General features: G+C 43.5%; 1 protein-coding gene across 2 annotated transcripts in view; it reads right to left on the bottom strand.

Moving 5' to 3' along the window:
* Window positions 1-1,645: 1,645 nt before the first annotated feature.
* The window catches only part of PSAP (prosaposin), a 41,204-nt gene continuing 27,084 nt past the window's right edge, over window positions 1,646-15,765 (bottom strand). For both annotated transcript variants that reach the window (XM_084633261.1, XM_084633262.1), the window contains exons 8-14: window positions 13,584-13,700; window positions 11,013-11,114; window positions 10,537-10,720; window positions 10,181-10,344; window positions 6,412-6,492; window positions 5,624-5,731; window positions 1,646-4,923 (exon numbers count right to left, since the gene is read on the bottom strand). In XM_084633261.1, coding sequence (XP_084489387.1) covers window positions 4,888-4,923; window positions 5,624-5,731; window positions 6,412-6,492; window positions 10,181-10,344; window positions 10,537-10,720; window positions 11,013-11,114; window positions 13,584-13,700 — 792 coding nt within the window. In that variant the 3' untranslated portion in view covers window positions 1,646-4,887. The remainder of the gene's footprint in view (window positions 4,924-5,623; window positions 5,732-6,411; window positions 6,493-10,180; window positions 10,345-10,536; window positions 10,721-11,012; window positions 11,115-13,583; window positions 13,701-15,765) is intronic.

Here is a 15,765-nt window from a genome sequence, read left to right as displayed (position 1 = left end):
TTGTCTCCAGACTGCCCCCTCCTGGGATCCCCCCACCCCTATCTGCTGCCCCAGAACCCCACCTCCCCTATCCAAGCCCCCCTGCTCCCTGTCCCAACTGCCCCAACCCCTATCCACACCCCCAACCCGCCCCCTGGGACTCCCACGCCTATCCAATCACCTCTGCTCCCTGTCCCCTGACCATGCCACTCAGGGCATCAGGACTGGCAGCAGCACATTCCTATGGGGAGCAATTTTATACACTACACCCAACCCCGCTCTGCCCACTGACTATCTGGAGTTCTCAAAATAGTGTAATTTTTGATAAGGGGTGAGAGAACCTACAATTAGCTTAAAGCTTTGTATATTACAGTAATCGTTAAAGTCGTTGTACTTGTGGGGGTTTTTTGGTTTCATCAAACCTATGTGCCCATGCTCAATTTGCATTTTTGATGATTTACCTTCTTAAAAAAAAACTTGCATGTCTCACACCCCCAGAAAGGGCATCTCAGACCCCCCCGGGGGCGCATGCACCCCAGGTTAAGAACCACTGCACTAAACTGATAAGATCTGCATTTTAATTTTAAAATGCAGCTTCTTAAACCATTTAAAAACCTTGTTTACTTTACATACAATAGGAAAGTTACTATAGACTTGTAGAGAGAGACCTTCTAAAAATGTTAAAATGTATTACTGGCATGTGAAACCTTAAATTAGAGTGAATAAATGAAGACTTGGCACACCACTTCTGAAACACTGCTGACCCCTGATTTATACCATAAACACTTTCAATTCAGGTACGAGTTTTGAATACCTCCCACCCAAGATTTGGGCTCAGTTTCTGTCCTTCCTCTCCCTACCTCAGTGCCCTATGTCTCTCTTAAGCTGAATTAAGACAGTGACTGGATAGCTGGCAATTGTACTGGTGCGCATCAGTTACTGTGCCAGGTCTCCCTCTTAGAAAATACTTCTATTACTGGGAGATGTGATGCAGAGCACAGCTACAGAGGTCACAACAGGAAGCATCATGCCCCCAGGTCTGATTGCTCACTGGCATGGTAGATATGCTTGGAATAGTTAAGCTACCATGGCCATGTGACCTCTCTTTGTATTGCCACATGGTACTCCAGCAGGGAAGATGTGGAATTTGCATGGCTCTCAATCCTTTGTTGTCTAAGTATACGATGCTTAGTTACCAAAGAACCAGCCTCAGTGGCTTTAAGGTCTAAGGTATTAGGTAATCACTTGAAACAAAGTCCAGCCACACAATTCCTCCACTCACAGTGCATAAATTCCCATTCCACAGGCCTTGTGTTCCACATAAGGTCACAAGAAAACTTTGATCTCTAAACCATGAGATCACTCAAATAGGTCAATATGTATCCTTCTTCTGACAAGGATGGAAACCCCATCAAAAAGTCAATGCTGTTCTATGTTCCAACAGTTTTGTGAGAAGCTATTGCATGAAGGGGAGTACATGCTAAGGGAGCTCTAGCAAGACATCTCACCCTTAGGGGCATATGTGAAGATCTGATCTCTAAATTCAGGCCCTCCTGGGAACTTCCAGCAGAAGAACATGCACAATGTTTGGATCATCAACAGACCAAAGCCAGTAAAAGATTTCAGGAACTACTATGTACTAGGAAAGCAAAAAAGCACAAAGATGTTAGGTTTTCAGGAAGTCTTTATTGTTAATTACAGAAGCTTTAGTGCAAAATCAAGACAATGTTCTACAGAAAGCAACTGCATGTTTTTCTCCTCCAGTCTAGAGTAACACAATGCTATTGTTCTACAGGAGAAAGAAAAAGTAAAAGTTCTTAACACCAGTATTGAAACACTGCACAGAACAGCTCCCAATTCACCTTGCACCAAATGCGACTATGTTAATCATTTGCTTCCCAAAAAAAGCAAGACAATTAAAACCTTGTCACCTATAGAAAACTAACATGTTATCCCCGTCACAATAAAAAGGATGCCATGTAGTTTAAAAGATTTAAGGTTGCAGTATCACACATCCTATAATTCTAGGGCAGAGATACTACTGTTAAAGGAGAGCTCACTATTTCCTGAAAACATCTCTCCCCCAGTTCTGGGTAAGGAATCCCCCTGATGAGACAGAAGCCACTGCACAAACCTGCAATCATGGAGAAAAACTGCAAATGCTTAGTATTTGTACAACTTTTTTTTTTTTTTAAATAAGAACTTCCAGAGTTGTATACAAACAAAAAATACATAAAATCACTGATCTCAGTCAACTAGGATGTACAGCTAGAGAAAGTAAAGCTGCAACTGAGTGGTTTTAAGTTAACTCAAAAGCATTAGTTTGCTTGTTCCTGAAGTGTGCTGCTCGAACTGCCCTCCACTCCACACTCCCACCCCAAAAGAGTGCCCAGATAGACAAGCAGACTATCACGGGCAGCTCTCTGAATAAGCGGAAACTGGAATTTTCAAAGTTCTAGCTATGCCTACTTTGAGAGTTATGTGCTCAGCCGTACATATTCTCTTCTCCAGAGATTTTTAACGTTTATTTTAGGTGCTTTCTTTTTTCCTCCTTTTTTTAAAAAAATTCTATTCGGAACTATGCACTCAAATCTGGTAATTAGTTGTGTGGTACAAAGCCAGTTTGGGGAGCCAGTCGATGTCCATGTAAGTGGGATTTTGCCAATGGTTTGACAGTTTTCTAGTCTCTAGAAAGACAGAAGGCTGAGGTGTTCTGTGCCTATTTGTTCCTCACTGTGTGCTAAGGGAGCGTATGCCATTGGGTTTATGTGCTCTGAAGAAATGAATACGAAAAAATGCTCATGAAAGGTTACAAATAAAGGAATGTATTACCACATTTTGCTAGGGTTTAATGTACCCTGACATTCTTGAAATGTCTTTTCCATTAGTCTAATGCTCAGGCTATAGAAAGGACCCCATTTCTTTGGTGCGCAAAGAACCACTGCTCTAATATGGTACTATGAGATTATCCAGGCTTGGTGTTGCATGAATCTAGACAGGGATGTGGTCTGCTGCATAGGCTCGGCATCAACACAAGATTTCTGTGCCCGCCACACCCCCCCTTTGCAGGCTACCACAGCTGCCAGAAACAGATCTCTAGTACAAGCAGCTATTATTTTCAGTGTGCCTTCCACAGGCAGAGCACTTCTGTATATTAACGGGTGTCCTGCAGGGTTTCTCCTGGAGCACTGGTGATGCTGACAGATTGAGGGGTGGATGAAAGTGGGTGGCAGCTCTGGGCAAAGGAGGGAGCCTGGATCACTGAAGAACATACCATCTTAACACCAGCTGTCTGGGTGAACCTCAAAACAAGATCAGTGCCCTTCTGAAATAAGACACCTTGCGCCACTCTGTTCCCACCCTTTAGATTAATCACTGCCCTCTTTCATACACTCCCTTGACCAAAATGTGCTAGATCCACTGATTTAGCTTACTGGGACCATTTTGTACCTCGATATGGGTGCTATGAGGCTGGTGAAAAGCAGCAGCAGCAAACTAGTTTAGGGTCTTTCAATGGGAGTGGGATGACCTGTGCCTTAAAATGTTTGCCTATTGCCTGTGGCGTGGGACACCTCTGGACTGGATCCTCTAGAATGAGGTCCAGAGGAACTGGCCAGGATGCTCCAAGCTCCTGCAGTCTGGATTTTCCACCCACACAGGGGCCAGCACCTCACCATCAGGCAGCTTGGAGGCGATACAAAGGAGGCAGACACGTATGTGCTCCTGAGTAGGGCAGCAAGTCCTCCTCTTGGTAGTGATGGCACCACAATGCCCCAGATCATTACCATTTCCAGACTTCATGGAGGTGAGCAGGCACCTCTGGTTGCCCAGCAGATGAGGAGAGCTTCTTAGGTCACCAAGGCCCACATCATGGATCCAAGCAAGCAAACATGAGCACTGCTCATCCACAGGGCATTTGTGTGTGGAGACCTAACCTCAATCCCTCCTCTTTTTCTTCCCTCACACATTTTTAGCTAGAGCTCACTTTTATAGCACACAGCTTTGCTTTTGTTGTCTCACATTAACCCTCCCCCAACAGATCATAAGATATATTTAAAATTCCCCACAGGTAGTCTTTTTAGCACTGGCCAGGTCCAAGGAGAACCCACTGCCCAGGCATGCTCTGAGATTTCTAACTTTTCACTTCATAAAGCCTTTTATGTGACCCATCCCACTCCCACAACTTGTTTGGATCAGGCCCCAAGTCTACTGAAATCAACGATCTATTTACACTGGATCACATCTTTAAACCTTGGCCATGAGCTCAACACAAAAGCTGCCCCATCCCACACACAGACCTTACACACACACCCCTCTAAATATTTTAGGCGCATATTCTTTACATAACTATAAAGCTTTGAAAATTCCAGCCCAAGGGATTTGTGGACTTATTTACCTTAACACTGTTCCATCTGCAGACTACACAAGGAAAAAATTTAACTCTTTACAATTACTGTACAATTTAATATTCTTGCCAGATGTTTATGCAGAGCACGCGAGAGCATATGGAGGTCTTCCCAACCAGTGACTACAAAAAACATTGAGTTTAGACACGATCCTGATCCTTTTTAGAATTGACACAAGAAGGTTGTGTCTTCATTTCACTTTCACTGTATGCCACTCCTTCCAGGACTGTAATACTCCACCCTATTGGTCAAAATCCACAGTATAATGCATATTTTTAGCGTAAAATCAACTAAACTGTATGATCAGAAATAGCCTGTTATGTCAATGTTACAGATCAGAACCTTCTGCAGCACTACTATAAAAGAATGACAACAAAGGAACTTCAGGATTGGGAAGTTAAGAAGGCAAGGGGAGCAGGGAGATTCAGCTCTCCCGCCAACCGTACCCCACAATTTAAAAACACACAAACACCCTGCACATTTTCAAAATTAAAGATTTCTTCTAGTTCCACACGTGACGTTTGCAGTGCTCGACAGCCTAGGAGAGAGAGAAAGGAATAGTAGTAGAAGGGCAAAAGACAGCTTGCTAGCTTTAAGTGAAACCACCACCAACGTGCACTTGCATGAACAGCTTGTGGCCTCTTCACAACACCCAGGACTCCGTGGGCATAGATGGCTTTTTACTGAATCAATTCATTGTGAGGGGCTTCACAAGGAAAGACGAGAGGACAGGAACTCAAACATCAGAAGCGTCTGAATCAGCAGCTGAAATTGTCATTTTCTCATCAGGGCCTAGAGATTGCACCCTGCCAGAGGAAACACCCCCCACCAATTAACTGCAATACCTCCCGCCTGTTTTTATTGCCAGTTGAATCCATCCATTAAGGAGCCATGTTAAATCCTCCTTGGCTAAAAGAATACATGGCTAAATACAAGGCTTGTTTTGTACCATATGAAGGGTTGGGGGTGGGAAATTAAGGTGATGGAAACATTCCTGCTGTAAGTCAACAACAGGTAAGAAAGAGCCTATAATTAATCCCAGGACACCCTTGTCTAATGGGACCCACTTGTTTGCTTTCCGAAACTGGAATTTAAGATTTGAAGGACGTTACAGAAGCCAGCACGTAGTATTTGTAGGAGTTCTAACAAAAGCTGTTGTATTTCTCTTCAACTTTGAGCATTAGTTTTGCAGCACCACCTCAGAGTGGTTATTGAAGAGGAAATCCCTAATGACTTACATTGCACTGAGCTGCAGTCTCCATGTTCTTACACCAGTAGCCTGGGCCCCACACACATTCTTCTGACCCTAAGAGATGCTGTTTAGTCGACACACAGACTCCTAGTTTCTGAGCAGTGAAAGAGGGGAGAGAAAGGTGAGTGATTTACATTCAGTGATCTCCTTCCTTCCATCCATCCATTTACATTCAGTGATCTCACTTCCTCCCTCATGGTTCAGTCCCTCCTGTACAGCTCTGACTGTTGCCAACAAGGGTTGAAAGATGTAGCCAAAGCAGAGGCAGTGCTAGGAGCTTCCACACCTGCAGTGCCAGACTGCTACTGACAGACAATTCAGTCTGTAGCTGAATGAACGGACTTCTGAGACACCCCTTGAGAGGACACCAGGTCTCAGACATTAGACAATTCAGCTTCTATGCTCTTTTCTGGTCTCTTGACTTAATATACAAGATCCTACCAGAAGCAGGAGACCTCACATGAGAGAGAGTCTGAGTCAGTCACTAAAGGCAAAATTCTTGTACTTAAGATTTTGGAAATACAGATCTGATCATTTCACTTATGCAAAGGAAAGAGATACTGTAAACCCCCTGCTCTTCTTCAGCCTTGCCAAAGACCAGACGACTAGTCTTGCAAGGCCCAATGTACTCTGCTGATTGTATCCTTATTATGTGTATTAGAGCAGAGCCTGTGCACGCTCGGCACTGTGTACATACACACGAAGCTCCAGCCAGTCCCTGCCTTGAAGAGCTTATTCCACACAGAAATTTTGTTTGCTGCATGCATTACTTACAGTGCATACAAAAGTTGGGTCCATTATCTCTGTCAAGATTGTCAGAAGCATCGGCTCATATTGGTCCACAAACTGAACACACTGTAACAAGACACAGGTGATTGAGACATTTTGTATTAGTTTAGATGGAATATGTGGGCCAAAGGTGTTAAGACCCTGTCACTGTAACCTTCAGTTGTGTTAAACAAGATTTGGGGTTTGATATAGAGACTTTAGCCCAATGGTTCTCAAACTTTTGTACTGGTGACCCCTTTCACATAGCAAGCCTCTAAGTAGGACCACCCCTTATCAATTAAAAGCACTTTTTATATAGAATACCATTATAACTGCTGGGGCAAAGCAGGGTTTGGGGTGGAGGCTGACAGCTCACACCCCCCCCCCCAATGTAAGAACCTCAACCCCCAGTTTGAGAACCCTTGCTTTAACCTGTTTAGTACCATGGTAAATAACTTGAGTTACAGAAAAGAAGGAAAAATGGTTAAACCATTTGAAATGCAAAGTATTAAGTAAGGCTTTTATTTAACATTGCTGGTTGCTCCCTTTCCCTTCAGCTGAAGAGAGTTTACAGAAGGAAGTCTCCACTTAGTACTCTAAACGATAGTCGAACAAGATGGCAATAACTATCCTTTTGAGGAAAGGGGAAGAAATTAGCAACAGCTCCAACCCATCTTGACTAAAGTCCAATCCACTCCCTTTAAGATGAAGCCAAAAGGGGAGAGAAAAGAACAAAGAAAATGCAGCTTGTATCTCTGATGTTAACCTTCAGCCTCACTGCTGAAAGACACACGTACAGCAGTCTTATCAGTCACCCTGAGACCTGACAAACCATACCAGCATCAGGCTGTTTGGGGCATTGCATTATCTTTTTTGTTTAGAGGCCTAAAGCCAGACTTATTAGACAGAAGGAAAAAGGAGAGAGATAGGAAACAGAAGAAACAAGGCAGGGAAGGAAAAGGATACATGGGGACAATGGAAAGACACAAAAGGTTACATTTACATTACAAAGATAAGTTGACCTATTTACAGCCACTGCATTAATTACTGCAGTAGCTGATGTGCACTCTACCCTCCATGGGTCAGTGGTGTGTATCCTCACCAGGAGCACTTCAACTGACCCAAGAGGGGCAGTGTGGGAGCCTGGTCTCAGCTCTGCTGGCAGCTCCTTACCAGGAGCTTGGCTGCTCCTCCAGAGCCACAAAGTTGACAAGACAACCAACATCCCCCTCTAGGGGCGGGATCCAGCAACCCTGGGGCTCCCCATTGGGAACAGAGGGCTGCTGGACTTGCCCCGCTTTCTTGTCAATTTCACAGTGAGCAGTGGAACTGACAAGAACAGCCGCCAACAGCCAATGTAGGGAACACTGTGTCTACACAGGCACTGCATTGCCCTAACTATACAGACAGAAGCCCTATGCCTATCATTGAGGTCGTTTTAGGACGTTGGCATAACAGGGGAGTTACATCAGCATTTCAGCATGTACACCTCCACTGTTTTGCCAACGAAAGCTGACCTGTCGATAAAAAACAGCGTAGCTGAGACAAAGCCAAAAGTGTCACATCCCAGGTGGAATTCATGAGTCAGCCACAGTTGGTGGAGGCAGCAACGTGATCTGGTCCCTCACTTTGACCTGGTCTGGGCAGGACACCTCTTGGGATTGGAGCAACAAATGCTGGGGGTCCAGGAGACAGTGGCGGAGGCAACCAGGATGGTGACGCTTGCACCTTTAGCCAAATTTTCCTCCCAAAATCTTTTTCTTTAGGACCCAAATGTGGAGTGATGTGCAGATTAGCCCATCCTTTTGGCATTCTACCTACCAATCAGGCCTCATTTGACACACCAATGTTAGTGTTAATTTCTACTTGATTTTTGTTTATTAATTGTGATTTTAACACAGTCCTTGTGTTATATTAACAGGCCTTTATTTTTGGTTTAATTTAAAATCTTTCCCCACCCCCAACCTCTCTTTTTTTTTTTTTTTTTTTTTTTACACTAACATTTGTCATCTTAGATTGTGATATGTGAAGGGATTTATTGAAAAAATTTACAAGACACTCCTTCCCCTCCTCCAAACAGCATTCACTGAGGCAATAAGTTTTACCATCCATAGTGTTTGCCATTAGATATCTGTCTGTTATTTCGAAGGAGCACCAAATCAGACCTGCCACTGAAGCCAAAACTCAAGAGCAGTAGCTTAGAATACAATCACAAGCATGAAAGAACTGAGAGGGGTGGAGGAGACAGAGTACATACAAGTATTATAAGGACAATCACAGCACTATGGAGAGGAAAGAAGTCCACTCAACATTTTTAAAAGCGAAGTTTAGTGAAATTGATGAGATTATGCCAGTATCTGAAATGGAAACTCAACAGGTTGAACACAGGCAGCAGCAGGGCAAACTCCACTGCACCAATACCCCTCAGCCCTCTACTGGAGATATTATCTTTAAAGGCGAGAAGACTGTCAGTCTCCATGACCATTAAGTCTAGGATTTCTGCTGAGGAATTCCAACAAGATTGCCAATTGTGACATGGGCTGATTACCAGCTCACTTTACAGGCTGTCCAGTGACTCCAACTTATAACTGCTTTTAGTTGGGTTACCAGTCCAAATCCAATACAGGATCTATGCATTGCAAGTGGGGGTTTTTTTTACCCACAAAAGCTTATGGCCAAATAAATCTGTTAGTCTTTAAGGTGCCATCGGACTCCTTGTTTTTATAGCCCATTACCACTCTTCAGCCACCCAATCAAGGTTTACCAGAATATCTTCAGCTGTGTACCACCACATTGCCTTTGTAGTATACTGGCTTGTGAGTTAGCAAGACAACTTTGTTAATCCCCTAAACTGTACCAAAGGGCTGCAGCAGTCTAACATGTGATCTGTTCCAACCCCTCCACCTCAGACATGGGGCATCACAAACTAGTCATTACAAGTTTCCAAGAAACCTAACAGAGAAACAATCCAGCAACTTGTGCCTCAATATAAAAGGTGGCTTTTTAAACTGCGCTCAGTTCAGGATGGGACAGCAGACAACCGCCCAGCTCCTTTACTGTCCAGAAAAAGGGACAAATTCCTCCACTGTGACCATTATACTTACTGCAATTGACTGATCAATAATTGCTTTAGCATGACAATGGACAGTATTTTCATACTACTCAATGTGTGACTTCTTTCTACTGTTTTGCTAGGCAAGTTGGTTTTATATATTTATCCAATTTGTACTGCTCTTTCTGATTGTAAGGCAGGCTGCCACACATGCAGAGGAAGGTGCTGCCATCTGATCTGCCAGAGATCAAGTTTCCTCCTCACTCATGCAGTTTACTATGAACAAAAAGGAAGCTTATATCCTTTGAACCAAGCATTAGAGAAATCCCAACAAGGATCAGGCTGCCAATTTGGGGCAATTTAGAACCACACACACTCACTCACTCCAGAGTCTCAGTTGTTCTGTGGCTAGTTTCAAAAGTAGTCAGCAGCCCATGAGCCCTTCCATAATACTTCAAATATCACCTGCCACAGATGGAGGCATCTCAAGCACAGAAGAAGTCACTAAGACGACTTGGATGTTAATATCCAGGCTCAGGGCACAAGTATTTGGTCCCAGCTAGGTTTCAGAAAGGATAATCTATTGAAGGGTAAAGGATCAGGGTAGAGAAAAAGCACTCTGATAGGTGACAGGGTATAGATTTTAGCCCTCAGATCTTCTAGCCTCATAATGGCTAAACCACCACTTATGTCTATTTACCCTCCTCGCATGAGGTACTTTACCTCCTCCTGGATAGATTTTGGTAGGAAGTGACAGACTTTTTCAAGTACAGCCTCAATTTCAGCTCCTGTAGCATTCGTCTCCAGGTGCTTCTCTAAGTAATCTACAACCATCTTGCATGCGTCACAGAAGCCACCAGCCTGTAACGGCTCCGGAGCAATTCTCACTGATCAAAAATAGAGAGACTGACAATTAGCATTTTTTGTTAGCGTGATTATGTTGAAAACCTCTATCTTGCAGCTGGTCCTAGCCAAGAGGCTAACAATTAAAGTCCAGGTAAATAGTCCCTACAGGGGAATCCGATCACACATTAAACAAGTGTGTGTTTTATACTCAATACTGGTTACCCAGTGCTTACCTTCATGAGAAGGCTTGCGGCTTGTGCAGCATTTCAGCATGATGCATACAGTTTCGGGACTAGTTGCCTCCAACAACATATCAATGACAGCTTTGCCATAGGTTTCCACAAAGTCCTTACACTGGTCTTTGATACTTTGAGGGAACACAGAGCAGATCTTCTCCATTTCATACACTATTTCCTCCTGGAATGAGGGAGTGGGAGACATGGGGAGAAGGAAGAATGCATGGAATCAATCCCATTAGTACCCATTTATGCCCTTGATCCCACTTAGGAGAGAGACAGATCTCACTGTTCCAGGAGCATGAGGAACCCAGAGAGTACTATCAGGGCAATACAAAGTTACCACATATCAACTCTCCCTCCACCCCTAACACAGCAGAGGTACATGCTCCAAGCAAGGAGCTGCATCGTTCCAGCAAGTTCTATTTCAAAACGTCACAGTACAAGAGTTGTCCTTTGGGCCAAAACCACACCTCTGTCCTGTTGTTCTCCAGCAGGTTGGTCACCTCTTTCACTATTGTCTCACATATATCGCAGACAGAGATGGTTTCCGCTTGCACCAGGTTTCTCTGCATCTGAGTTAAGGCAATATTTATAAAAGATGATTATGGTATCAATATTTTAAAGTTAAATGGATCCAGAAAAGACTATCACCACCCACCAAATACGAAATTTGTTCAGATGCAGCATGACAGCTTGCTTCCCACATTAGACTTAGAATCATAGAATATCAGGGTTGGAAGGGACCTCGGGAGGTCATCTAGTCCAACGCCCTGCTCAAAGCAGGACCAATCCCCAACTAAATCATCCCAGCCAGGGCTTTGTCAAGCCTGACCTTAAAAACCTCAAAGGAAGAAGATTCCACCACCTCCCTAGGTAACATATTCCAGTGCTTCACCACCCTCCTAGTGAAAGTTTTTCCTAATATCCAACCTAAACCTCCCCCACTGCAACTTGAGACCATTGCTCCTTGTTCTGTCATCTGCTACTGAGAACAGTCTAGATCGGGGTCAGCAACCTTTCAGAAGTGGTGTGCCGAGTTTTCATTTATTCACTCTAATTTAAGGTTTCGTGTGCCAGTAATACATTGTAACATTTTTTAGAAGGTCTCTTTCTGGAAGTCTAATATATAACTAAGCTATTGTATGTAAACTAAACAAGCTTCATTTAAAGTTAAAATGCAGAGCCCCCTGGACTGATGGCAAGGACCCAGGCAGTGTGAGTGCCACTGAAAGTCAGCTCGTGTGCTGCCTTTGGCATGTGCGCCATAGGTTGCCTACCCCTGGTCTAGATCCATCCTCTTTGGAACCCCCCTTTCAGGTAGCTGAAAGCGGCTATCAAATCCCCCCTCATTCTCTTCCGCAGACTAAACAATCCCAGTTCCCTCAGCCTCTCCTCACAAGTCATGTGTTTCAGCCCCTAACTGTTTTTGCTGCCCTCCCCTGGAGGCTTTCCAATTTTTCCACATCCTTCTTGTAGCGTGGGGCCCAAAACTGGACACAGTACTCCAGATGAGGCCTCACCAGTGTTGAATAGAGAGGAAGGATCATGTCCCTCAATCTGCTGGCAATGCCCCTACTTATACAGCCCAAAATGCTGTTATCCTTCTTGGCAACAAGGGCGTACTGTTGACTCATGAGCTGACAAAGTAAATCACTACAAATGGAAGTTAATACTAATTATCACTGTAAATTGCTGGAAAGTGAGTTGCATATGATGGAGCTAGTATGGACAAAGAGCCATGGGTGAACTGAAATGTAAAAAGTCTATTTGTAAGTCCCCAAAAGGTCTTCAAAAGAAAGGAATGGCTCTTGGAAAGGTCACTTCTTGCCCAGTTTAACACTGGATGAAAAGTTTGTGAAGTGGACAAGCTTGCAAAGGCAGGGGAATATACGTCTATCTAGTGCAGGGGTTCTCAAACTTAGTTGCACTGTGAACCCCCTTTCTGACAACAAAATTACTACTACATTACCGGGGGGGAGAAAAGCCTGAGCCGATCCAAGCCCTGCTGCCCTTCAGGGAGGGAGGCAAAGCCAGAGCCCCACTGCTCCAGTGTGTGTGTGTGTGGTGGGGGGGGGGGGTGACGCAGGCATGGGCAGGAGGGCTATAACCTGAGCCCTGCCAACCAGGGCTGAGGACCTCAGGCTTCAGCCTGGGGCTGGGGCTTCAGGCAGTCTAAGCCAGTCCAGGCAACCCCATTAAAATGCGGTCCTGACCCACTTTGGGGTCCTGACCCACAGTTTGCGAACCATTGATGGAGGCGATTTTTCCCCATTCCAATTACTTGGATTCTATTATCTGCATTGATTTTTAAAAAGCTACAAAGCTCACTAGGATCTTCAGGACCAAATCAATTTGAGCTACAAGCATCCTCCAGTTTCCTGTACCAGAGAGTCTACTGTGAAAGACATTCTTCTTAAACTGCCTATTTCCAGTGCATTGTAACTATCTGAAAAGACTTCTCTTTTGGGCTAAAGTTTCTCATCCTTCACCTCAGACAAAAGGTGATGGGGAACTGATTTTCAGAAAGTTTGAAAAAAATAAACATAAACTGAGCTGATTGTTACATGTATGAATACGGTCTTTTTAAAAAGGTAAAAACATCAAAAGCATCCAACACCGAACATAGGCTAAACTTCAATTTTATCAAAGATTTAGCCCTCAGTAAGGCCTAGTGCCTCTAATAATGCTTGAAAAAAGGTTGTTCAAAATTTGAGCTATGAGCAACTGAAAGACGTCCTGGCCATAGTCTAGTACTGGACTACAATTCATACTTGACTGAAGATTAAAATGGTTCCTCATAGCTTTGTTTTGTGCCTGCCCCAAAATGCAACTCTCCAGAAGGAAGCAGTTTCTTAAACTAAAGACACTAACCAGTGATGGTCAATAGTTTTTAATATGCTAGGAGACGCGTTATTCTGTGCACTGAAATGGAAATCTGAAAGTCTGCATTCATCTATATAGCTTTATTTCATCATCTAGCTCAAGTAGCCTTGGTCCTTTTACAAAAAAAGCAGCAGGTGGTGTTGAAAGCCATATCTTACCTCCTCCACAGACTCCATCTTCACTTCATGCATCACTTTTGCTGGCACCAGAGTCAGGAGGGGCACAGATTTCAGGGAAGGACAGAATCCAACCAAGACACAGATATCCTTTGGTTGCTGGGAGAGAGATAGACACATCAGCTAAAGAGAGAATTTAAGAGATTCCACACAGATTCTATTTAACCTCAGACTCCATAAAAGGGGGAAAAAAGATAGGCCAGAATTGAAAAAGCAGTAATACAACAAAAGGAGCTTTAAAAGTGCAAGAAGATTGTTCTCAAAATTCAAGTACTGTGGAAGGAAACAAAAGTTTTGGCCATTACTGTTTTAGTCAGGACAAACTGATCAGGCTTCGTAATTTTTAATCTGAAACTACTGGGGATTTAGGGCTCGTTCTTAGGCATTTTCAAATGACCAACCCCTTAAGAAGACATGCATCATCTTCAGTTGCCAATGTGACCACAGTAGAGAGGATATTCTGTTATTTTCCCATTAATCTTATGAAGGTTTGAGTGAAGTACATATTTTATCTGGACTCTAGAGTTTGTGCAAGATCCAAGAAATGCTGGGAAGTTCAATATTGATTGACATCCAGGAAAATCAACTATTTTCTGTAAAAAGTATCTGTTACTTTCACTAGATGCCATGTTATGTGATTAATTCTGTAAATAAAGTGTTGGCATGAAGAGATGCTTCCAACAAGATCACTTTTATGCAGTTATAACATACTATCCCTACAGTAGCAGGGAACGTAGCCCATGCTTCTCTAATTTATCAAGAAATGCAAAAAACAAAAAAAGTGAGGCAGAAACCAGTTATTTGTACATAAGGCTTTGAGTATCTGCAAGATTTATACTCTAAAACCCAAGTTACTAATCAAATCATAAAGAGGAAGGAGCAAACCAAATAGAAGCAAAAGCTCTTGATCATTGGCAAACATGGCTCTGCAAATGTAGGTTCTGGTATTGAGCCCCTCCCTGTGGTACAAGAGGCATTCTGCTACAGCTCTTTGCAACAGTGCAACTATTCCAGCTCAGCAATCCCTATGATGGTGAATGGATTACAGCAATCTGCTCCAATCTGGCTGCAGCACAGGGCAGCAAAGGTATTCAAATGGGTACACCAACAACTCCCCTACCTAAACGTTAATTAGGTATTATAGTGGACACTTAATATTCCTACACCAAAGATTAGAGGGGGGGAATTTCTTCTGTTTATTTTGTGCATTTTACACTCTTACCAACATCCCATGTGTGTTGATTCTTCACAAAGCAATAAAGGACAACATTTTTTCTTTACACTGATTAAATTTCAAAGTGATGCTGCCTGCTTAAGAACTTGCGCCTACATGACAGTAACCAAGTGAATGAACATAGTTTAGCTGATTCTGTGATCTTTGTGCTCAGACCACCACTGGTGGAGAACAAGTCAGCAAGACTGGAGCTATTGTCTCTGTAGTTCTACCCACCACAGACCATGAACTAATATACACCAGAACTGGAGAGCTTACTGTGTAAAAGGGACTGCATTCTCTCCCACCCACACCCTTCATGGGCATTTCCCACATACCTGGAATCCAGAAAGAAGAGTTTGTGAAGGGTTGGGGGAGGGAGCATTGAGATGAGAGGGGAAGAAGGATGGAGGGGCCTCTTAGGCCGATGTCCATAATGATCTGGGCTGAAATTCTTAAAGACTAGTTTATTCTCTGAACTAAGACACTTCCTGCTCCACTCTTCTCCCAAGTTAGGTTTACTACTGTTTGCTCCATTCTGTGTATGGTTAAGAGAGGACTAGAGAAGGGTCGGAGGAAGTGCTATCTGAACTTTAGTAGAACCCAGGACCCTACAACCTGCAGCACTCGAACACTCATAGCCGTAAGTGCACTTTATGATGCCATAAAAGCGTTTAGAAACATGCCCAAAATATTTTCCCCCTTTAGAACGGGAGGTTTTTATAAGCTAATTTCCTGTTTGACACCCACAGATGTCACTAGAAGTCCTTTGAAACTGGTGGTACTACTAACTATTAAAAAAAGACTAAGGCCAGACATGTGAAACAGGGAACAATTGTTCAAATAGGATGCCTCATGCCAACACAGTGAAAACAGAGTACTTACAACAGCATAGGATACTAAGTGAGAGGGTTGTGTTTCCAAATAGGTTTTTGGCAAACTCTCGTCAGC

Source organism: Lepidochelys olivacea (genome assembly GCF_965140295.1).
Source record: "Lepidochelys olivacea isolate rLepOli2 genome assembly, chromosome: 7".
NCBI classification, from domain to species: domain Eukaryota; kingdom Metazoa; phylum Chordata; order Testudines; family Cheloniidae; genus Lepidochelys; species Lepidochelys olivacea.
This window is presented reverse-complemented; position numbering and strand designations above follow the sequence as displayed.